Genomic DNA, 26,107 nt, shown 5'->3' on the forward strand with positions numbered 1-26,107 from the left:
TGGGGAAGTGATGTCACCAGGATGCACTGTGGGAAGACGACAAGCCGGTGGAGGGTGTGTGATGCTATGGGCAATGTTCTGCTGGGAAACCATGGGTCCGGCCATTCATGTGGACGTCAATTTGACACATGCCACCTACCTAAACATTGTTGCAGACCAGGTACACCCCTTCATGGCAATGGTATTCCCTGATGACAGTGGCCTCTTTCACCAGGATAATGCACCCTGCCACACTCCATGCACTGTTCGGGAATAGCATGATGAAGAGTTCAAGGTGTTGCCCTGGCCTCCAAATTCCTCATATCTCTATCCGATTGAGCATCTATGGGATGTGCTGGATTCACAAAGTCTGATCCACAGCGGCTCCATCTCCCAACTTACAGGACTTGAAGGATCTGCTGCTAATGTCTTGGTGCCAGACACCACATAAATACATATGGGTCATATAGGACCCACATATGCATTCTAGGGGTAGTGATGCAAACTCATCACAAACTCTTATAATTAAAAAAAAAAATAAATAAATAAACTAAAAAAGTCAGTACACATGGGCAAATGTACCTAAATTGAAGACTACCTGGAATGTAAAAAATATAGTAAACAAAGTTTATTTATTTATTTTCATTTTTGACCCACATATGCATTTTAGAGTTGACTTGATATTCTGATGAAATCAGATCGGACGCAATTATTACTCAAGTGCACTGGAATGAAAATGTACAAGACACCTAAATTAACTGATTTGACAAGATTTGTTATTATAAGGTTTCCTTAGTGCTTCATTAGATTTATTTTATTATTACAGGGCTTGCAAGGCCACACTGCACATATATTTCTCAGATATTCTATTTTTACTTCTCCACAAACCAATTCATTTTAACCAATTAAAGCCGCAATAAATTTAGCTTGAACCTCTTAACATAGAGTTCATTCAAACTTTGTTTTGTAGATAATTTCAGTCTTAGGATTCTTGTACTTAGCCGACATGCATACCTAAACCTACCTAAAGCTTTAACACTATTCTACTGCTGATACACTTATATATTATTCAGAAAATGTGTCTAATTATGATTGGGTCCTTTAGATAGTTATTCATATTTTATGTACATTTAGTTAAGATTGGACCTCAATTTTAGGTGTAAAGCATGCCTGCACTCAAAAGAAATCAATTAGTTGAATTTACATAATTTAATCATGTACATCGGTTCCACATGAATCAATTAAGTTACATCAAAACTTTTTCCTCTTGGTTTAATAACATAATTTGTTGATGTTATTTCAATATGAAAGAATTATCAGAAAAAAAAAGTCTTTTTACATTGTTTTTAGTACCATTAGACAAACTATAAAAAATAAATATAAAAAAAAATTCATAAAAAATCATATTTGATACATCAGGCTTTAAAGGTCATTATCCTCCTGAGGCCCAGTAATTCATTTTTGTGTAGGACATTTGTTATTGAAGTTTTTGTACAGTGGTAAATCTTGGGGTATTATCAGAGGACTCCCTGGGCTTTTCAGAGATACAAAATCTCTGAGAGTTTGGCCTTGACAACTTCCTCTCCTTGATCTATAAATATGGACTGAAATGTATCACAGTTCAATTCAGCACCTCAAATACAATATGTATAAAATATAATTTTTTCAATAAATAATTTTTATCATATATATTTTAGGCACCAAACACTATATTGACATTTAAAAGTGAGGAAATTAAATTTCAATGGGTTTCAGGAACTTATGGTAAGATGACATCATAATAGCTTGTAATGCAAAATATTGAGGTCTTTATAATGAAAGAGCAGGCTGCATATTTGAAAATACACAGAAATATTAGTTCACACTTAAATATATCTTATAAATGTATATGTCAGAATTGTCAAAGTTCTGTGATATTATTTTGTGGTGGGCATGAATTTAATGTAATGATGATTTAGATATTTTCCTCAAAAGCCTGTTGAATCATATCTGATATGTGGATTTCAAAGGCAGATTTTCAATAAAATAATATACAAAATTTTAACCAAGCACAAGTTGCTTATATTCAGCAAATACTCATTTTAAAATATCAGTAACAATATAATCATTACTGTCACTTTTACTTTATTAAAATAAGCTGTCATTTATCCTAACATTAGAGTCACTTTTCACACAAGTCTGCTGCCATTTTAAATAGATCAGTATAAACATTGAAACCACTTTTTTCACAAATATCTACTAGAGGGTGCCATAAATGTGAAACTTACCATAGGTTCTTTGGCTCGTCAGCTTGAACAGAGAGTGAAACAGAAGCCGTCAAACGTTGTGTATCATATTTGATACACACGGCATTATAGTGTTAAGAAGCCTAAAGTGATTTTGTGTCCTCAACATGATTAATTTCTTCAGTTTTACATAATATTTTTGTGTCACATTACTGAATTATGTTATAAAGTTATGCTAGTTAGCGAACATTCAGCTAGAAGTAGCACACATTAGCATGCTAAATGCTAAGTAGTAATTGCTACTTGAGTAAAGCATCTTGCAGCATGGTGTTTGTATACCCGTCCTCAGCCTAAACAAAAGCTCCACTCTTCGCCACAGTTGTAATTCAGCGTAAATCCCAAAATAACAGTATTAAACACTTTTAAAGTCTCCCCCTTTTCTCATCCTGCTAAAAAATCATTTCAAAGTGTTTACTCTGAACATCAATTTCCATGCAAAGCATGGTGGGAACAACAAATCCCCTGCCCAAATCACCTTGTCCATGTTCTTGAACAACTTAATTGGTTCACATTCACCCTACTTATTCACCCTACTTATTCACACATTCACCCACTCTTCTAAAACAAGTTTAGAAGAGAAACACAATTTTGTTGTGTAGAACACAAATAATACAATTTAGTAAATTGGACAACCTGCGTTTTCCCTTTTTTTTTTCTCAGTGTGGAAGGCTTGTTATGGCATGCTATATGTGAGATGTTAATGGCTTCTTCATAGAGCGAGATGCATAGACGTGGGCAAATACAGATTCTTTGTGTACGTCCTCGTAAAGCACCCGGAAAAAGCTTTTGAATCTGCGTTGAGTGACATCTATTGAAGAGTGTTTCAGATGGATGGTTCCCAAGGCTAATTGTCATGGCAACACACAATTTTTATTTATTTATTTTTTCTTCTCTCAACCAATAGACATTTTTTCTGGAACACTATTTTTCTGGAGACGTACAGAGCAGGAATAGTTCACCTAAAAATGAAAATTCAGGCATTATCTTGTAAACCCCATGCTTTTCCAAACCCGTATGACTTTCTATGAAATGCAAGTGGAGATGTTAGGCAGAATGCACAGAGCGCTCTCTTTCATAATGGGTACAGGGGCTGTCAAGCTTCAAAAATGATTCTGTTGTAGCTCATAAATTATGCCAGGTTGTCAGTGTTGAGACCAGTGGCATTTAAAGTGGTCATGACACGAGGAATCAAATTTTCCTTGATCTTTTGACAAATAAGAAGTCATTGTACTATAAAAACATACTGTAGGTTTCAGAACTCAAAACATCCTCCTGCAAAAAGAGAATTTGTTGAAACTAAGCTGCCAATACTAGTATTTCTCTTCCTTCACATTGTGATGTCACACTGTGGTAGACATTTGCATCTGACCACCTCCACAACAAAAGCACCAACGCCTACTTTACTTTTAATCACTTTTGTGTCCCGCCCAGTAGCGGTGAGCAGTGAGATGGCAAGGAGAGAGAGCAGGTCAGTCAAGCGCAAAGAGCCAATCAGAACAGTGGGCGTTTACTATCAAGTTTTAAAGGAGAAGCAGCACCAAAACAGAGCGTTTCTGACAGAGAATGAGGGTGGAAAATGATCATGTTTTATAAATATGATTGTTTTTTTTGTGCAAAAAACTTTACTAATATTATAAGTGAACATATTAAACATATTAAAACATATTAAAATAATAAAAAAGTCACGTCATGACCCCTTAAACATCATGATGTCAAACCTTGAGCGGCTTTATTTGAGCTGAATGCAAGAGTTTTGAGGAACAAGGTAGAGCAGAAGATTTTCAGTGAATAACGACTTAGATTTCAGCCTGTTCCTCACACAAAGCTACCGTTTGACTTTAGACAACTTGAAATATATTGAAGAAGGCATATAGACTGCTTTTATGGCACATTTGCATGATTTTCGGAGCTTGACAGCCCCCGGTCGTGGTATGTTTTAATTACACCGATGAGCCAAAACATTATGACTACCTGCCTAATATGCTGTTGGTCCTCCGCGTGCCACCAAAACAGCGCCGACCCGCAGAGGCATGGACTCCACAAGACCCCTGAAGGTGTTCTGTGGTATCTGGCACCAAGACATTAGCAGCAGATCCTTCAAGTCCTGTAAGTTGTGGAACCGCCGTGGATTGGCCTTGGGCGCCCAACAGCCTGTCGCCGGTTTGTGGTTTGTCCCTCCTCGGACCACTATCAGTAGGTACTCACCACTGCTGACCGGGAGCAGCCCACAAGCCTTGCTGTTTCAGAGATGCTCTGACCCAGTCGTCTGGCCATAACAATTTGGCCCTCAGGTCTTTACTCCTGCCCATTCCTCCTGCATTCAACACGTTGACTATGAGAACTAATTGTTCCCTTACCATAGATATGATTGAGTAAAAAGCTCAATCCTGATATAATAAGAACATTTGTAATGTTGATTATGCATTCAAATGATGCTGGATTAAGTGTCCTTAAAAGGTTGTCTTATATGCTAACTCTTTTCACCCATGACGGTTCATTTAAGGGACATCATTACCTAGTACAATTTATTTGAAAGCAGCAAGAGTTTTTTTACCCTTCTAATTATTGTGCACATTCATGTATTGTTTGATGGAAGGGAATCCTAGTGATTTAATTTAAACCTGAGGTGAAATCCAAAAGGCATTTTGGAGTCCATGAAGGGCACTGCGGCAACAGGAAGCTATTCATAGGGTCATTCCAAACAGTATTTTGAAGTAATCCCTTCATGACAGGCCCTTTTTTCATTTGGCAAGTGTTTATGCACATGGTTGAGTCTTTGGTGGTTTTTTACCCATATTTAAGAATCTGAATCTTTGTTTGCAGGTTTGCATTAACAAGGTTTTATGTATTTGTGAACCGTATGGCTATAACTAATATAATTAAAAACATGAAATTATTACATTATATTGTTTACAAGTGCAGTGTTGCTCATGCAAACATTTGATACACTTCACATTCTTATGCCATCTAATGTTAATGTATTATGAAATGTATTTGATATTTGAATTAATAGTTTTTTACGTCAATCGCATTGTTTCAGTATTGCCCACCTGCTCACCGCTCGACTTTCACTGTGATAACGGGAAATGCATCCGGCGCTCATGGTTATGCGACGGGGACAACGATTGTGAAGATGACTCTGATGAACAGGACTGTCGTAAGTACATTTAGTTGATCAAATTTTCATAGCAGTTTATAGATGAATCTCCATTTATTCAAAAGTGATGCAGTGATTCTGTGCTGCTCTGCAATTCAATGTTTCACATTTGAACATTTAATAAAACTTTGACATCAGTTTACAGCCTTTTATAAAGCGGACTCTGATTAGATGAGCCACGATAATGCAAAATGCTGATAAACGCACATTTTATATTACACTATAAATGTGATGAACGACATGATCATATATATGATGCAGTGGAGGATGGAGTTCGTCTACACATACAGTAGCTTAGATGTTACTGTACATGGAATGGGGCCCTCCATTTATTTATAAATGTTTCCATTGATCGTAGTCTGGATCTGACGCTGCGTCATTTGTTCCGTTCTTTTTGTTTTATTTACAGGTGTTGAGTTTGTGATCGTAAAGTGCTGAGTTGATGAGTGGGAAAAGTATAACAAATCTGTAGTTATCAAGACAATTTTAAGATATCAGGAGAGGACATCATCTGTGTGTGTACAGGAGCATAATTGCCAGCAAAAAACATATCATAATATTTTATTGGTTTGATCTTTCGATACTAATTTATATATTTGCCCCTGAAAATTTAGTCACGGGCTGCCACTGAAAATTACATGTTTGCTTCATTAAATATGCTTTTAATGTTGAATTTGTTTTTAAAACACAATCAGTTAAGTTTAGGCATTGATAAAAGGTAAAGATGTCTGTTTTGTTTACATCTCATTTATCTTTTTGAACACTATTGTTTAGGTTTAGGCTATAGTTTTAGATTAGGGATGTACATTTTACTCATTTGAAACATCCATCTATTATTCACCTTAAAAACCTCATCTGATTGCAGAGTGCCCCCTGCTGGACCCTAAACAGAGGTGTAAAGTAATCGAGTAAAAATACTTAAGTATTATACTTTATTATTTTTTGGGATTTGTACTTTACTTGAGTGCAATTTAAACAGAATACTTGTACTTTTACTTAATTGCGTTTAGAAAAAAAAAAGTACTTTTTACTCCTTACAATTTTATTTAAACTTGAAAAGTACTCATTACATTTTTGCAGATAATTTTCTTTCGTCTTGCTGGACTGAAGTCGCCTTTTCACTGCATCCGACAAATTACAGATTGACAAATGACAGAGTGTCGCACGGCGGCTGTGTGGCGTTCTGACCATCTGTAGAGGCAGAATTTTGGATCTGATTTGAGTTTCGGATACGTTGATATATTTATGCGGCTGGACCGTATGTGACAAATCTCAGTTTCCTCCGCGTCCGAGACCGTCAATCCGCACATCTTATCACGTGGCTTGTTGAGTGCGTTACCACAGAGTGTGTGTGGAGGCTTCACGCTGTTCTCCGCGGCATCCACGCACAACTCACCACGCACCCCACTGAGAGCAAAACACATTATATTGACCACGAGAAGTTTACCCCATGTGACTACACCCTCCCTAGCAACAGGGCTAATGTGGTTGCTTAGGAGACCTGGCTGGAGTTACTCAGCACACCCTGGATTCAAACTCGTGACTCCAGGTGAACAAAAGGCTTTTGTAATTAAATGTGTCATTTATTTGTAAAATGAAGTTAAATTATATCTATGAAGTTTTACTTCCTGTTTGTTGAATTATTGTTGTTGTTGTTAGACAACTATTAATTATAATAATAACTATAAAACCAGCAATGATAATGATGATAATAATGATAAAAATTATCGAATTTGAGTAAATATTAGTTATGAATTTTATTGAATTCATCTTTCTGCTCAACAAACTTTGCGTGACTGTGGCAACATTTTTGCAGCAAAAAAAAAATTATGTGGTTCATTGCACGTCTCAGGGCAGTTCTGAGGTGAAATGTCCACTGTGTGGCGCTAAAAGCCTGAAGAGATTAAGTTTTTAAGGTTAAACTGACCTCCCTACCTTAAACCTAAACCTAACCGATTGTGTCATAAAAAGCAAATGTGAGATGAAAAATACACGTCATTTTGTGGTGCTTCTATGACACTTTTGGTTCACATGTGGACTCGCATGCTCTTCAGGACTCGTACCCCATTCCTTTGTATCACACATGCAACACTATCAGTTGAGCTTCCGTGCAATTTGATCACACTTCATCAAGCTTGTAAATGAAGTTGATTATGTAATGCAAATGTTAAAGTGAGTCTTGCGCTATAGTAAAAGTTTTTAGATGTCATAAGATAACATTATGTGAGGAACCAAGCGAAAAGTAAGTGTTTCTGAACTGATAATCTGCTGTTTTCCTCATGATTTGAGTGAAAGGGGATAAAACTCATTGTTTTAGCGTCTTTAGTGTTTATTCCACCAGGAAATTGCCGTGTTACATACAACAGGCCACATGAAAATCATTTTGCAAAATGTAGTTATTGAAAATGATCCTTTGACCAGGTTGCGAATGCCACTGAGGGAGAAATATGACAATCATCGGAGACAGTAAAATGGCGACTTAACAAACCAATTGAATTGAACAACATCCTCTCTCACATAATCTCCTCTCTTGATTTCATTCTAGCTAGGTAAAAAGTTACTTTTTACTTTTTTAATACTCAAGTACAATTAAATGTGATTACTTTTTTATTTTCACTCAAGTATGTTTTTGGCTAGATACTTGGACTTTTACTTGAGTAAAATTTTCACTCAGTATCCATACTTTCAAGTATAATTTCAGAGTAATTTTTACACCCCTGAAATAAAACCCTAAATATTTGACTATTATTATTTGTTGTTTTTTTACAAAATTACATTTTTTTTTTTTTTTTTTTAAATAATTAATAATCTCAAAGCTTATGATAGGTCTGCGTTTGGTCTGTCATGATTTGTTTAATAACCGTCTGATTGAGGTTATTTCATCTAAGCGTGGTTATTTGAGACGACCGTGATTATTGGGCATTCAAATTCCAATCACATTTTAATGCCCAAATAAGGGAATTTTAAGCAAATATACTGTTTAAATGCCAAGAACGGCATGTTTGTGTGTCATTTAGTTGAAGTCCGAGTGTCACTGAGCCGCGGACATCAACCAGATCCTGTCCGGAAGAGTGTTAATGACACGCACTTATGCTATTTCTGTGGAGTGATAAAATTATGAAACAAAATCTCAAAAGTTTTGCTTCATGACAGATAAGAGCTCATGGGTTTAATAATCAGAGCAGTAAAATAACGTGTAAAAGTCAAGAAATTGGGAAAGTATTTTACTATTACATAATATATAATAAAAAATAATATTAATAAAACAAAAATATATATATATATAATATGATATTTTATTTTAAAAATTATAAAATATGAGTTAAATAAAAGTGTAGATGTAAAATTGACCAAAACTAAAGTTGACCGAAAAGAGACATATTTTAAGTATTTAGAAATCATAAATCCCTATTTTATTATTTGATTTATAAATTTCAAGTTAAATATGTAAAAATGACTTCTTAAGGTGTATGAAGAACACATGCAGAAAAAAGCACACCTTAAAAACTTATGACAGTTTATATGAAGATTAATCATGAAAGCCCTTAACGTGACAATTAATCGTCAGCTAAATTTCATAATTGTGACAGCCCTAGTCTGCGTTGAAAGGTTTATCCATAGAAAAAAGGAACGAGATTTTTACTTAATTTTTTTTATTTTTTATGGAACTCGAGTGTTGCGCTCTTGTGTACATGAAAACTATAAATAATCATGTTTTCCCCCATAAGTTGTTGCATATTAATGCTTACCAATCCACTTGCACTTTGTAAAGAAAGAGCATGTCTGTGTGAATCACTGAGAGAGGAAAACAACAAACCAGCGAGTACAGAGCGAGCGTCTGACCCATATTTCAGAGTGCTGCACCCTTGAGGGTCCACACTTGATGGGGGGTCTGTCTGCCATAAGCTTGCCATGAATTTTTCATTCGCTCGCTTTGTAAGTGTCTCCAGCACTTCTCCCCTGCTCATTATTTTATGCTGCTCTGTCTGTCTCATATTTTTCCTCTCTGTTTTGTTTGTCTTTTTGTTTTATCTTATTTAAACAGGAGGACCATATCATTTATGCATTCTCTGTGAACTAGGAGCATGAAATGGAAATAATGCACAGAGAAACAGAGTAAAAGAGTGTGATGTGAAGAAAATAGTGTTGGTGAGGGATGTGAGGGGGTTTGTTATCTCTGTGAGGGTCCTGGCTGTCATTTTGGGGAGGAAATATTCCTTTTTATTCCCTGCCTGAGGAAGTACTACCTTGCTTTTTAATACAAACACTCCTGCACACACAAAACTGAAATTTCTGAGAGCATTTACTCACCATAGCTTTTTTTTTTTTTTTACAGATTCTTTATGCAGCTCTTTACCTTACAACAACATAGTGACCACATCTGGCAAGCTCCCAAAGAAAAAAAAAAAAAACAAAAAAAAGCACCATAAAAGTAGAAATCAGTGGACTTTTTGCATTATTTACCATATACATTACAAGTTACATTTTTCGAATGTAAAATTGTTGTTTGGTGAAACTCTGTTTATTTACTCTGCATGAACCTGTCACTGATACTTATTGTATAATTGTCTGTTATTGTGTTGTGTGTTTGTGTGTGTGTACAGCTCCACGGGAGTGTGATGAAGATGAATTTCACTGTCAGAATGGATACTGTATCCGTAGTCTGTGGCACTGTGACGGAGACAACGACTGTGGAGACAACAGTGATGAACAGTGCGGTGAGTTTTTGTGCAGCTATTTTAACATCACTTAAGTTCTTGTTTGGAACATCAGTTTCGGCTTCTTTTTCTCCATATATTTAAAATACTGTATATGTCTTCCTCACACAACCTCTACTTTTAACATCAGTTAAATGTATCATAACTTAGCATTTATTTTGCTATTGTTATAAGGAGCTCTGATAAACACTGACAAGTTCCCAATCAGTGATGAACAGTAGTGTTGAAGCTGTTAATTTAACTCTGTTGCTCAGCTGTAGTGTAGTAGTAATCTGTTCCGAGCGATCGTGGAATGATGTTGACTATCGGAAGTACTATCAGAAATATCCAACGAGTATTTCTCTCACGTTCAAGTGTTATGTTGTCAAATGCTGATACGACTCCTTTTTTCTTTAGACGAGAGGCGTTCCAAGAGTAATCAGATGTGAGGACTAGAACTAACTGCTGTATAATATAGTATATTTCCAGTGCCAAAATAAAGACATGTGGACAGAGATTTCAAATGCAGTATATTTATTTTTTTCATAGGCATAAGGATTTGACATGCCACACCGAAAGCAAAACGCAAACATAATTGTTTTGCGCACATTTGATATACAATTGCAGAAGCAGTGGCTTGACTCATTTGACTTAATTAACATACAAATTAAATAATTGAATATGGAGTTAACCATATTATAACTATATGCATATAGATACAAATATCACAAACAATAAAAAACTAAATGTAATAATTTAATCATGTGGAATTTAATATATGATCATTTTTGTTTTAAAGTAAAATAATATTACTATAATATAATTAATTGTTAAATAAATTAACATGAAGTTATATAAATATATAACCATTTTTGTTTAATATAATTAATACAACCATATATTGAAATTGTAATACAATTTTAAATTCAAAGAATCAAAGAGATACAAATATCACAAATAAAACATTAATTAAATTAATATAATAGATTAAATAGTGTGGATTTTTAAATATATATATACTGTATATATACATATAGAGTTGTGCTCAAAAGTTTGCATACCCTTGCAGAAATTGTGAAATTTTGGCATTGATTTTGTAAATATGACTGATCATGCACAAAATAGGATAAGGATAGTGATCATATGAAGCCATTTATTATCACATAGTTGTTTGGCTCCTTTTTAAATCATAATGATAACAGAAATCACCCAAATGGCCCTGATCAAAAGTTTACATACCCTTGAATGTTTGGCCTTGTTACAGACACACAAGGTGACACACACAGGTTTAAATGGCAATTAAAGGTTAATTTCCCACACCTGTGGCTTTTTAAATTGTAATTAGTGTCTGTATATAAATAGTCAATGAGTTTGTTAGCTCTCACATGGATGCACTGAGCAGGCTAGATACTGAGCCATGGGGAGCAGAAAAGAACTGTCAAAAGACCTGCGTAACAAGGTAATGAAACTTTATAAAGATGGAAAAGGATATAAAAAGATATCCAAAGCCTTGAAAATGCCAGTCAGTACTGTTCAATCACTTATTAAGAAGTGGAAAATTTGGGGAACTCTTGATACCAAGCCAAGGTCAGGTAGACCAAGAAAGATTTCAGCCACAACTGCCAGAAGAATTGTTCGGGATACAAAGAAAAACCCACAGGTAACCTCAGAAGAAATACAGGCAGCTCTGGAAAAAGACGGTGTGGTTGTTTCAAGTAGCACAATACAACAATACTTAAACAAAAAATGAGCTGCATTACAATATGCCCGACAACACCATGACATGCCTCACAGCTTCTGGCACACTGTAATTTGGAGTGATGAGACCAAAATAGAGCTTTATGGTCACAACCATAAGCGCTATGTTTGGAGAGGGGTCAACAAGGCCTATAGTGAAAAGAATACCATCCCCACTGTGAAGCATGGTGGTGGCTCACTGATGTTTTGGGGGTGTGTGAGCTCTAAAGGCACGGGGAATCTTGTGAAAATTGATGGCAAGATGAATGCGGCATGTTATCAGAAAATACTGGCAGACAATTTACATTCTTCTGCACGAAAGCTGTGCATGGGACACTCTTGGACTTTCTAGCATGACAATGACTCTAAGCACAAGGCCAAGTTGACCCTCCAGTGGTTACAGCAGAAAAAGGTGAAGGTTCTGGAGTGGCCATCACAGTCTCCTGACCTTAATATCATCAAGCCACTCTGGGGAGATCTCAAACATGCGGTTCATGCAAGATGACCAAAGACTTTGCATGACCTGGAGGCATTTTGCCAAGACGAATGGGCAGCTATACCACCTGCAAGAATTTGGGGCCTCATAAACAACTATTACCAAAGACTGCACGCTGTCATTGATGCTAAAGGGGGCAATACACAGTATTAAGAACTAAGGGTATGCAGACTTTTGAACAGGGCTCATTTCATTTTTTTCTTTGTTGCCATGTTTTGTTTTATGATTGTGCCATTCTGTTATAACCTACAGTTGAATATGAATCCCATAAGAAATAAAATAAATGTGTTTTGCCTGCTCACTCATGTTTTCTTTAAAAATGGTACATATATTACCAATTCTCCAAGGGTATGCAAACTTTTGAGCACAACTGTATATATATAATTTAATTAAATAAAACAGGTTTTATATATATATATATATATATATATATATATATATTTATTCAGAGAATTAAATAAATACAAATCACAAATTAAAAAAATTAAATAATGTGGAATTAAAAATAAGGTTACACTTTATTGTATGGTGTCCTTGTTACAGTGTACATACATAAGTACTGAGTAATATTAATTAACAACATGTACTTACTATAGGTTTATGTTTAGGGTTAGTTGCTTATAATTATGCATAATTTACTATTATTACATGTAATATGTATGAAAAAGGAGAACAGTAACAAGGGATGCTGTCATAAACGATAAATAAGAACACACAAAACATGTTGTACACTAATTAAAAATTTAAGATGGACACATCTTGGCTCTATAATTGCTGCTTGTAGCTTTATTTCTCACCTCTAAACCCTTTCTCTAATCTTCCACTGATGTACACTCATCGTGCTTGTGTACAGATAAGAGGAAGTGTTCTGATAAAGAGTTCCGCTGTTCTGATGGCAGCTGTATAGCAGAACACTGGTACTGTGATGGAGACACCGACTGTAAAGACGGAACCGATGAGGAGAACTGCCGTAAGTTCATTCTTGTGTGTTTATGCTCATTTACCACATGAATATCTCTACCCAAAGATGGAAACAATTATTCATGATTGAGACCAAATGCAAAATTTTAAGAATCAATCACTTGGAAACAGCATCATCTTTTTCTTTAGGGGTCCATGCAGGATAATATATCATGATTTTAGATGTGTGGGTGTGTAATTATATAATATCTCTCTGCAGCGTCTGATGTGATGACAGCCACATGCAGTGTTGAGGAGTTTCAGTGTGCGTACGGTCGCTGTATTCTGGACATTTATCACTGTGATGGAGATGATGACTGTGGAGATTGGTCTGATGAGTCTGACTGTTGTAAGAATCTTACTTTCAGTCTCTCTCTCTCATAGCTTTTCATTTGGTTCATTTGAAATGCCTCCTTTAACTTTACTCTTCCTAAACTATAATTAGAAGTAGCACTTATCTTGGTTAATTTGCAGTGTTTTGGGATAATTGGTTGATCAGTTAAATTGTTTAATCTAAATGTAGGGTTATAAATGGAGAACCAGTTCCATTTTTGTGTGTGTGTGTGTGTGTGTGTGTGTGTGTGAAAAATACCAGAATCATGATTTTCTTGACTTAATTCCATAAAAGGGGTCATGAAATGCTCTTTTAAAAAAAAAAAAAAAAAAAAAAAAAAGTTTTATTATCTTCCCTGAGGTCCACTGATATTGTTAGTAACGTTTTTTCCCTTAAAACAATGTCTCTGGCCCTTTCTCTGTATCGCTCGGTTTTGGCATCAACACCTCTTTAAAACTTCAGTGTTGTGATTGGCTAACATCGTGCAGCCCCTTGAAATCAGCCATATTTGAAACTTTATCTGAAGAGAATGAACAAGCTCCACAATATTATAAAACTAAATTTCAGGGGTTACACATAATGCACATTCAGCACATTACATCTGAATATATTAAATTGTTCATCTGAAGCACAACTGTTAACACTCACACTCTGTCTACACCGGACACGAGAGTCTCAATGCTTCAAAAGCAATAGAGACAATTATATCAATGATACTGTCTACCGTGGAAGTGTCCATTGCGATTCGTCGCGCCAGCAGTAAACAGATGTTCAGTTCCATTTTATGCTGCACGTGCTGGTACTATTACTGCCAAAAACACAAATAAATGGTTTAGAAAGTTTGTGTTGACGCACCCGGTGTAGACAGCCTCAAGCCGTTGTTGCATCAGCGGACGCACCCATTGTAAACAGTGTGTCAGCACCATAAACTATCAAACGGCCATGACATTAGAAATGTTCATGAATGGGTCTGTGTACTTATTGTTTTTCATCGGGTCCAAGTGTTTTTAACTGCCCCATCCTTCAATAGCAGTTCCTTTGCAAAGCTCACAAAAGTTCCTTTGCGATGTGTGTTTCCATGCGCATCACCGGAAACGCATCTAAACGGTCAAAGAAGTTCATCCAGTGCATGTTTTCATACACCAACCATTAAAAATAATGCAGATGGGCAAAAGAATGCATCCATATGCGTTTGTGCTCAAAACAACAAGAGGCAGCAGCTGAATGACAGAGAATAGATTCTCCTTTTCAGAGTTGTAACTTGACACCGCGTCTTTTAAAAGCAGCCCATGAAATGTATCAAGTGGTCAAAGACATCTGTCTGTACATGTTTGAAATCAATAATAATTTAAATAGTCCAGATGGGTCCCCTTTGGTGTTCAGGAATAGTTAGGGCACAGTAGGCCTTGTTTGTCCTCCTCTCTCAGTTTATGAACTGAAGCACCAGTGGGCGGGGCCAAGGGTGCGATTGATATGAAGTAGGCGTTGATATTTTTTCATTGTAGAGGCAGTCATGAATTAATGTACCCCACGTGACATAGGGAAGTCGTAGAAGTTGTGAACGAGGCGTTTTGCAGCTTGGTTTCAATAAATGCTTTTATTGCATTGGGGATTAAATTTTGAGTTCTGAAATTTACTGTATGTTTTTATAGTAGAAAGACCTCTTATATGTCAAAATATCAAGGGAAATTTGATTCCTCATGACATGACCCCTTTTAGGCTTCCCGAACGCAGTTTTTCTGAAAGAAATAGTGAATGAAATATGACAGAATTCTTTAATATATATATTAGATAAAGATTTATTTATGACTGTAAAAAGTCTGTGTAAATGCGCCTTTTACAAAAATTTAATTAAATGTATTTCTGATATGTTATATCTGCTCTTGTGTAAATCTGAAATGATCTCATAATTTGACAACAGGCTGCAGAAGGCAGTAAATGCAATAATTCTTCCTCAAAAGTACTAAAAGAATCATTGATTGAACCGTTAAGGAACCCAAATCTTTAAGAGGAATTGGAACTGGAATCGTTAAATTTCTTATGATTTCCATTATCTACGGCTCATATTTCAGATGTTCTTAGAACATTTATTACCAGTTTTTGAAAGGTAAAATATAATGATCAGTGAAGACGTTACGCCATGTCCTAATCAGACGCATTGCGCTGAGATTCCTGGGATAAGCAATTTGTCTTTTTGACTGAGATTGTTTCTATTGAAACAATCTCAGTCAAAAAACCTGTTGATCTTAAAGGCTTAAGCTTAAATGCTCAAAGAGATAATTCTCAAAGATAAAATAAATAGGAACCTTAATAAGCAGTAACTCCTCTTATCCAGCTTTACATCACAGATTTTCAGATACTGATGTTTTTCCTTCTTCAGCTGCTAATGTATGTGTTTGTGTGTGAACACAGCTTCTCATCAGCCGTGTCGCTCGGCAGAGTTCATGTGCAGCAGTGGGATGTGTATAAACGCAGGATGGAGGTGTGACGGAGAATATGATTGTGATGACCAATCAGATGAAAGGAACTGCAGTGAGTCTTTATTTCATTTTATTTATTGGTTCACAGCTTAATCAAAAACAAATCTAGATAAGCAGGTACTTGATAACACTAAATATTCCCATTTATCACACATTAGTATGTGACAGTTATAGTAGCATATCGCAACAGCATTTTTGGTGGGAAAAAGATTTCTATAATCATTAGTGACTTTCTAAGAACACTTTCAAAAGAAAATGTTTTATCAATGTTGATTCTTGGATTTTTGAGAGTTTAGCATGTTAATTAACCCTGTAAAGCCTGACATATGAAAGAATTGTCTGAAATGTATAATTTTTTGACATTTAAACTCTTTTTAGTACCATTAGACAAACTATAAAAATCATATTTGATATGTCAGGCTTTAAGTGTCATTATCCTCCTGTGGCCCAGTAATTCATTTTTGTGTAGGACATTTGTTATTGAAGTTTTTCTACAGTGGTAAATCTTGGGGTATTATCAGAGGACTCCCTGGGCTTTTCAGAGATACAAAATCTCTGAGAGTTTGGCCTTGACAACTTCCTCTCCTTGATCTATAAATATGGACTGAAATGTATCACAGTTCAATTCAGCGCATCAAATACAATATGAATAAAATATTATTTTTTCAATAAACAATTTTTATCATATGTATTTTATGCACCAAACACTATATTGACATTTAAAAAAGAGGAAATTGTAAAACTTTTTTCGCTGGGTCTCAGGAACTTATGGTAAGATGACATCATAATAGCTTGTAATGTAAAATAATGAGCTTTTTATAATGACTGAGCAGGCTGCATATTTGAAAATACACAGAAATATTAGTTCACACTTTAAATATATCTTATAAAAAGTATATGTCAGAATTGTCAAAGCGCTGTGATTTTTTTTGTGGTGGGCATGAATGTAATGTAATGATGATTGAGAGATTTTCCTCAAAAGCCTGTTGAATCATATTTGATACATGGATTTCAAAGGGTATTTTCAATAAAATAATATACACAATTTTAACCAAGCACTAGTTGCTTATATTCAGCAAATACTCATTTTAAATTATCAGTAACAGTATAATCATTACTGTCACTTTTACTTTATTAAAATAAGCTGTCATTTATCCCAACATTAGAGTTACTTTTTGCACAAGTCTGCAGCCATTTTAAATAGATCGATATAAACATTGAAACCACTTTATTCATATAACCACTAGATGGTGCCGTAAATATGTGAAACTTACATACCATAGGTTGTTTGGCTCGTCAGCTTGAACAGAGATTGAAACAGGAGCCATCAAGCGTTGCGTATCATATTTGATATACACGGCATTATAGGTCTAAGGATCTCTCTCACTATAAATAAAAAAAGAATATTTAATGTGTGAGTGAGTTGATTTCTCATGCCTCTTTTGTTGTCAGGTACATCGATGTGTATGGCTGATCAGTTTCGCTGTATGTCTGGTCGGTGTGTGCGGTTGTCATGGCGTTGTGATGGTGAGGATGACTGCTCCGATGGCAGCGATGAAGAGGGATGTGAAAAGACAGGTTAGACGACACATACTTTTATGCATTTAAAATGTATTTTCTGTTACTTCTGTTACCTATCAGCATTATTATGTATTTAAATAATTAACCATTTAAGCTCTGATGGTGTTTTTAAAGATTTAAAACCTATTAAAGGTTTCAGTGGCATACCCAAAATTAAAAGCTTATAATTTGACAAAAAATAAAGGGGGTCAGGTTTTTGGTATCACTGAAAAGAAAATCTTTCTAATTTTTTAATGGTAAAGATTATAATACATTTCGAGACTCTCAGCCTAAGAAACTGCTGAAAAAAAAGTACTTTATTTCTGATTTTTCTTATTTGACATTATATATCTCCAGGTGTAAATAAGGTGGCTACAAAAAACTGCTTTTGTTTTGTTCCCAACTGTTACTGAGAAAATTTTTGTATTGATACGACAAAGCAATCAAAAGTTATAGCATTGCAAAAATAACTTATCATAGTGTACAAAAACATCTCCAAGTGTCCAAAATCCTCTCCAAACAAATAAAACATAATAATTGTGAATAAGAACTAATTACACATGCAAACACAATGAAAAAAGGTTTGCATTGCATGTAGACATGATTTTAGTAGAGATTTCACAGAATGAGTTTCATTCTGTGCCATTTGAGTCGTCATTGAGTCTGTTTCAGTGCAATTTTTTTTTTTTTAGTAAATTATCAAAACAAACTTCTATGCTTTCAAACGATAGCTATTTTGTGTTGGTCAAGACTGTAGTTATTAATATTTTGACAATTTTTTTTTCTTGTGGGCCCATTCGAGCTTAAAAGATTAAAGTCATCCTAAACTGTTTAGCGTTTACTACAATACTGCAGTTACTGTATGCAATTGTTTCTTTAGCTGTAGAAAATTAATACTGGGGTCGTGTCAAACTTGTGACAATCAACAAAGTTGGTTTCACTTTGCTGTTTATTCTGGCCAAGAACTGCCCACTTAAACAGGAAATACTGTCTGTCAACATGTAAAGTTACCAGTTGCAGTTTTGTTTTAATGCCCTGTTTTGGATGGGTAAATCTCCAGTCAGTGATACCACTATAACAAACCAGCAAGAAAAAGACTAATTTAACCTTCCTATTGGGACTGATAAAGAATACGTTATAAATACTGCCTAGTTTTTTTGTACTGGAACCAAATGGAACCAAACGACCATCAAAACAAACACAATAAAAAAGAAAAGTTATTTTTGTTTATAATTGTTTTAGAGAAATAATTTTAAAACAAAGTTACTTTGTTCCTTCCATTGTCTCAATTTTGACCCGTATGGGAAGAACCATTTGTGACCTTTTACCTTCGGACTTTCTGGATGTTAGACAGCTTTAAATAGTTTTTTGTATATCTATGAATCAAATTTGACCTTAAAATATTTCCAATTTTCTCAAATTTAGCCTCTAGCACCATACTGTTCTCTAGCGCCCCCACCTGCTTCACTAGGAACTGCATCTTTACCACAAATTGCAGATTTTTCTTTTAAATGATAGGGTACAATGGGGCTATAAAGGCCCCCAATGGTAAAGGACCTATTGAATGTTATTTCTCTTAAAACATTAGATGGCAGAAATATCTATTATGGCACCTTCTTAAACCCCTGTAACCAGGACTTGACATCAACACTCACCCACCCGCCAAATGCGGGTAGAAATCGACAGTGGCAGGTAAATCTGTCACTCTTACTAGCTACTTTGGCGGGTAGCCACAGTCGAAGAAACATTAAGTGTATTCATTTCTCGTTCAGCACTTTATAAGCAGTAAATATGGTTCTCATATCTGACATGCACATCTCCGTGGGGCAAATGAAGTGGGTTTTCGTGCGAACCGCTGCAGCGCAAATCAGCATACTGCAGAGAACAGATAGCCAGAGCTCTGGGACAGCGTGATTCAGTCGGCCTGTATGTGATATCCCGATATCCCGGTGGAGACTACAAAACTTATGTGGCCCATTTGAATACAGAGATAAAGCGTATAAAGTATAAAGCGACATATGGAGGAAGTCGAACCTCTCAAACTGCTAGACAGCCCTGACATTATTAACAGCACAGATGAGGTAAAGAGACAACAGTGTGAAATTTATCAACATCGATTACAAGGTTTTTTAAATGCACATCATCATCCAAACTAAAACATTTTAACTGCAGTAGCACTAACTGGTATATGGTATAGATGCATATTAAATTGATTAGGGTGAGTCTATAAGACTTCATTTTTATTGTTATTAATAACAATAGATAGTTTATTTTATAGAAAGGCTATCTACATTAGCCTAACCACAGTATCGTGGAGCCATTCATGGTCTGATCTTTATTATTCAAATGCCATTACTAAACAATTGAAGAACAATGGTAAACTTTCATAAATGCAAGTACTATTTAGAATGGTTAAAAGGGGTTCAAATCTAGACTTCCATGGACAAATGGACAAATTATTGACAAATTATTCGATCCTCCTCTCTAAATGGCCATATTTGCCTTCAGATATTCTAAAGATGAATTAAATCATTAGGCTTGTGTCCTGCTGAAATATTTTTCTTGTTCAAATAAAATGCTCAAACAAATTCATGCAGTTACATTCTCAAGTTGCCTTCATTACTTTTTGTGGGATGGGAGATTTTGGCTAGTGAAAATGATGAGTGGCTAGTGGCTTTTTAATACCACCAGCCACAGTTGCAGGTGAGCCAAAAAGCTCATGTCAAGCCCTGCTTGTAGCACTGCAACAAATTGTTTGTCATTTGTGGGAAGGAATGAACTTGTTGCAATGGACGTGCACTGCTGGACAAGACAGATTAATTTGTGTAATAGGCATGTACTAAAATTGTAACTAAAATGTACACTGTTGATTTTCTACAGGCAGAAGTAATCAGGCATTGTTGTAATATAGTAGAGCTATTATAAAAAGCCAAAAGTGATGAAAATAAATGAAAATCCAGACATCCTTGGCCAATTTTTGCCAAGTTATTAAACTTTTTTTATTTAAAAAAAATTCTTTAAAAATTTTGTTACTAAATATTCAGTATGTTTCATTGTTTTGCCTGTCTTTATATACTTTGGGACCAAAATACAACAGATTTCTGTAAAGCTGGGTCTTTAGGACCATTGTACACTAATCAAGAATTTATGCATTTTTTTAATGGTTTTTAATTCGGGTCAAAAATGACCCGAAGGACAAAAGGAGGGTGCAGTTTCTGAAGAGGATTAAATAATGAGGGGCCTGGGTAGCTCAGCGAGTATTGATGCTGACTATCACCCTTGGAGTCGTGAGTTCGAATCCAGGGTGTGCTGAGTGACTCCAGCCAGGTCTCCTAAGCAACCAATTTGGTTGCTAGGGAGGGTAGAGTCACATGGGGTAATCTCCTTGTGGTCGCTATGATGTGGTTCTCGCCCTCGGTGGGGCACATGGTGAGTTGTGCGTGGATGCTGCGGAGAATAGCGTGAAGCCTCCACACGCGCTACGTCTCTGCGGTAACGCGCTCAACAAGCCACGTGATAAGATGCGCAGATTGACAGTCTCAGACATGGAGGCAACTGAGATTTGTCCTCCGCCACCCGGACTGAGGCGAGTCACTACGCCACCACGAGGACCTAGAGCACATTGGGAATTGGGCATTCCAAATTGGGGAGAAAAGGGGGAGAAAATCAAAAAGAAAAAAGAAAAAAAGAGTGGGTTAAATAATGACTCGGCAGTTTTTTTTTTTTTTTTTTAGACTTTTGGATGGACAAATTCTGATCAGTAATAATAACATCGCAGTTCTTTGCTCTGTTGCCTGTAACTGCTGCCTTAGTTGTGTTGTGTGGCCACCTTTACGCCTTTCTTCGTCTTCTATTTTTCTACCACTTTTTTTTCCCGTTATTTTTCAGAAACTCCTCCGTGTGCCGTAGATCAGTTCTTGTGTCAGAACGGACGATGTATTGGCCAGCGAAAAGTTTGCAATGACATCAAGGACTGCGAAGATGGAACTGATGAACATCCACATCAGGATTGTCGTGAGTCAATAAAATACACTATTATGTGCACGCAGAGGTACATTAGGTAACAAACACTAGAACCAAAATTCGCACAAAATTAAAAAAATGTCCTTATAAAGCTAAATGTTTTCTGCACGTCTCTTGAATTTCAGTGGTTTCATGCTCTTGAGAGCCAATAATGCACAGCAAAAAACACATAATGGTCGACACAAACCTGGGTCTGTCTTGTCATTTTATTCATGGTTTTTGAGCATCCATGTTGACATTTGTCTAATTTAATGACATTCTACCAAGCGACGGATGCTTTTGCAGCAAAATACTGCAGAGTTGAATTGGACGCAAGGTTTTTGATGTCAACGCTAAAAGATACGGGAAGCACTTTCCCCTTCCTTAATTAATGAGTCTGTTTATTTTGCTGTTCTAACTTTACCCAGCAGTTGAGAATCGCTGCACTAGAGACCATAATCCATTTAGTTACCCTGTGTGTGTGTGTTTCATGTGTGTGTTCATAGGCTCCAAGTCTAGTGAAGAGAACTGTAACGTTAACAATGGTGGCTGCTCGCAGAAATGTCAGATGTCGCGCGGTTTGGTGCAGTGCACGTGTCACACTGGCTACACGTTGACACAGGACGGAAAGACATGCAAAGGTGAGAGGAGAGAAAATCATGTGGAGGAAACCAAAAGGACAGTTAATAAAACAACAGAAGAGAAGGAAGAGTCATGTGGAAATGATCTGCAATATAAGTCTATTTCGTCTTTTTACATTAGAAGAGGTTTCTTTGAACTGAAATGGTCGTTTCAGTGGCGGAGCAAGTTATTACATTTTGATTAAAGTTTTAGTTTTTTTTTTCTGCAGTAACGTTCACCAATGAATCGCACAATAAGACCAGGAACATATGGGGTCAATTTTGTCTTGACACCGGTCACATTTACCTTTACATGGCGAAATTTCACGGGCGAAGAAGGCCTGGGTGAATTTTGAGCGCATGTGAAACCAGCAAAAAATGAATTGCCAAGCAGCCTCTTTTTAATGCTGTACTTGATACTCTGAGAGAGTTAAGTCAAAAAGAATCTCACCGCTAAAATGATATCCTTGTCCATTGTGAAGATTTAGTGTTGCTGTGTACGAAGCACCGCCCACACAGAGGTCACTGGCAAACCAAGCAACTTCCTATTGGTCAACACAGCGAATTCACCTTTCAAAGTTCACCAAACTTGAAATCCTCGAGGGGAAATTATTTGCCACCAGAAGTCCATAGCGTGAAATTAACCATCGCACCGATTCCCATTGAGATGACTGTATTTCGCCCGCAGAATTTCGCCGTGCAAAGATAAATGTGATCGCGCATTTAGCGATGCAGCGATGTATCTGCCGAACATTGGTATTGGCCGATTACAGCAATTACTTCCATATCTGCATATATCGGACATCAGTGCATTGGACAATTAGCCTACAACTTGTGCTGTACGTGCAAGAAGTGGGAAAGAATGACCTATTGAAGCATTAATTATTAATGAAAATGAAAGAAAAGACATACAGTGATGTGAAAAAGTATTTGCCCCCTTCCTGATTTCTTGTATTTTGCATACCAAATTGTTTTAGATCTTCAGATGAGATATAACATAAAACAAAGGCAACCTGAGTAAACACAAAATACAGTTTTCAAATATATATATTTTTTATTGAAGCAGAAAAAGTTATACAACACCTATATCACCCATACTGCTTTTAGTTCAGCCACATTGGCGAGTTCAAACATGAACTGCCCGTTTAAGGTCCTGCCACAGCATCTCAATCGTGTTCAAGTCGGGACTTTGACTAGGCCACTCCAAAACTTTAATTTTGCTTCTTTTGAACCATTCAGAGGTGGTCTTACTCCTATGCTTTGGATCATTGTCTTGCTGCATAATCCAGTTGCGTTTGAGGCCAGCAGTTCCTTGGATGTTGTCCTTGGCTGTTTTGTGACTTCCTGGATGAGTCGTCGCTGTCCTCTTGGAGGTATTTTGGAAGGTCGGCCACTTCTGGGAAGGTTCACTACTGTGCCAAGTTTTCTCCATTTGGAGATAATGGCTCTCACTGTGGTTCTTTGGAGTCCCAGAGCCTTTGAAATAGCTTTGTAACCCTTCCCAGACTGATGTATTTCAATCCACTTTTTTCTAATTTCTGGAATTTCTTTCGACCTTGGCGTAGTGTGCTACTGGGTGAGACCTTTTAGCCAACCTCATGCTGCTGAAAAACTTCTATTTAGGTGTTGATTTGATTGAACAGGTCTGGGTGTCTAGTCCAGCTGAACCCCATTATGAATGCAGTTTTATAGATTTGGGGATTTAGTCATTAAGGGGGCAAATACTTTTTCACACAGGCCCAGTTGGTATTGGATAACTTTTTGTGTTTACTCAGATTGCCTTTGTTTTATGTTAGATTTTGTTTGAATGTTTGAAACAAATTTTCTTTTTTTTCTTTTTTTTTGCAGTATAATGTCTTTAATTTTATTTGTGGCAAATCAGTTTCAAGTAAAGGTGTCACAAATTAAACATGTTCCTCCATATTGTTTTTCATCACATCACATCTGTCCTGCTCCTGTGGTTTGACCTCAGATGTTGATGAGTGTGCAGATGAAGGTTATTGTAGTCAAGGCTGCACCAATATTGAAGGAGGTTTCCAGTGCTGGTGTGTCCAGGGTTATGAACTACGACCTGACAAACGCAGCTGCAAAGCTTTGGGTGAGACTAAATATATGTATTTAATGTTCTAATGACAAAACTTTGGCAGTTTGGGACCAAAATGAACATTTGTCATTTCCGTGATGTTACTGAGAATCTTTAGGTTGAATAAGTTGACGTGTGTGTCGTCTGTTCTCAGGTCCAGAACCGGTTCTGTTGTTTGCAAATCGGATTGATATCCGTCAGGTTCTGCCGCACCGCTCCGAATACACGCTGTTACTGAATAATCTGGAGAATGCCATCGCACTGGACTTCCATCACAGCAGAGAGCTGGTGTTTTGGTCTGATGTCACTCTGGATCGCATCATGAGAGCCAGTCTTAACGGCAGTAATGTGGAGGAGGTGGTGTCCACAGGACTGGAGAGTCCAGGTACACAGATGATCCATAATCAATAAATATACATCAGCTGCTACTTAAAACCGTATACAGCCCCTCTTTTTTCTAACTGCTGTTGAGCTACATAGTCATCAAATACTTATTTTTTTCTGTGGTCTGAACACTGTCAAGTCCATTGAATCATTCATGATTTATAAAACAGTGTTGACCTCTCTCATCAACAACGCTCACTGGATGTTTTTTTGTTTTTGGCACCATTCGGAGTAAATTCTAGAGACTGTTGTGTGTGAAAATCCCAGGAGATCAGCAATTACAGAAATACTCAAACCAGCCCGTCTAGCACCAACAATCATGCCACAGTCCAAATCACTGAGATCACATTTTTACCCCATTCTGATGGTTGATATGAACATTAACTGAAGCTCCTGACCCATATCTGCATGATTTTATGCACTGCACTGCTGTCACATGATTGGCTGATTAGATAATCACATGGATGACTGTTGGTGCCAGATGGGCTGGTTTAAGTATTTCTGTAACTGCTGATCTCCTGGGATTTTCATGCACAACAGTGCAATTTAATTTATAATAAATGTATGAATATAAAAAAATGTATTTAAATTGTAAAACATTTTAAAATCATCGTAGTATTTGTTGGATGTATATACATATATGAATATTCATACAATATGCTGTGTATATACACCGAACAGCCACAACATTAAAACCACCTGCCTAATATCGTGTTGGTCCCCCTCGTGCCACCAAAACAGCTCTGATCCATCGAGGCATGGACTCCACAAGACCTCTGAAGGTGTCCTGTGGTATCTGGCACCAAGATGTTAGCAGCAGATCCTTCAAGTCCTGTATGTTACGAGGTGGGGCCTCCATGGATTGGACTTGTTGGTCCAGCACATCCCATAGAGGCTCAATCAGATTGAGATCTGTGGAATTTTGAGGCCAGGGCAACACCTTGAACTCTTCATCGTGTTCCTCGAGCCATTCCCGAACAATGTGTGCGGTGTGGCAGGGTGCATTATCCTGCTGAAAGAGGCCACTGCCATCAGGGAATACCATTGCCATGAAGGGGTGTACCTGGTCTGCAACAATGTTTAGGAAGGTGGTACGTGTCAAATCACATGAATACCAGGACCCAAGGTTTCCCAGCAGAACATTGTCCAGAGTATCACACTCCCACCACTGGCTTGTCATCTTCCAACAGTGCATCCTGCTGCCATCTCTTCCCTAGGTAAAGACGCACACACACCCGGCCGTCCACATGATCTAAAAGAAAATGTGATTCATCAGACCAGGCCACCTTCCACTGCTCCATGGTCCAGTTCTGAAGCTCACGTGCCCATTGTA

General features: G+C 36.7%; 1 protein-coding gene across 1 annotated transcript in view; it reads left to right on the forward strand.

Annotated features, from left to right (window-relative positions):
• lrp4 (low density lipoprotein receptor-related protein 4) overlaps positions 1-26,107 on the forward strand; it is a 133,570-nt gene that overhangs the window by 64,251 nt on the left and 43,212 nt on the right. Inside the window, exons 3-12 of the mRNA XM_051714060.1 lie at positions 5,305-5,421; positions 10,026-10,139; positions 13,205-13,321; positions 13,532-13,660; positions 16,058-16,177; positions 17,578-17,703; positions 21,574-21,699; positions 22,194-22,328; positions 24,280-24,405; positions 24,545-24,775. Coding sequence (XP_051570020.1) covers positions 5,305-5,421; positions 10,026-10,139; positions 13,205-13,321; positions 13,532-13,660; positions 16,058-16,177; positions 17,578-17,703; positions 21,574-21,699; positions 22,194-22,328; positions 24,280-24,405; positions 24,545-24,775 — 1,341 coding nt within the window. The remainder of the gene's footprint in view (positions 1-5,304; positions 5,422-10,025; positions 10,140-13,204; positions 13,322-13,531; positions 13,661-16,057; positions 16,178-17,577; positions 17,704-21,573; positions 21,700-22,193; positions 22,329-24,279; positions 24,406-24,544; positions 24,776-26,107) is intronic.

This window comes from Myxocyprinus asiaticus, chromosome 2 (genome assembly GCF_019703515.2).
Source record: "Myxocyprinus asiaticus isolate MX2 ecotype Aquarium Trade chromosome 2, UBuf_Myxa_2, whole genome shotgun sequence".
In the NCBI taxonomy this organism is placed as follows: domain Eukaryota; kingdom Metazoa; phylum Chordata; class Actinopteri; order Cypriniformes; family Catostomidae; genus Myxocyprinus; species Myxocyprinus asiaticus.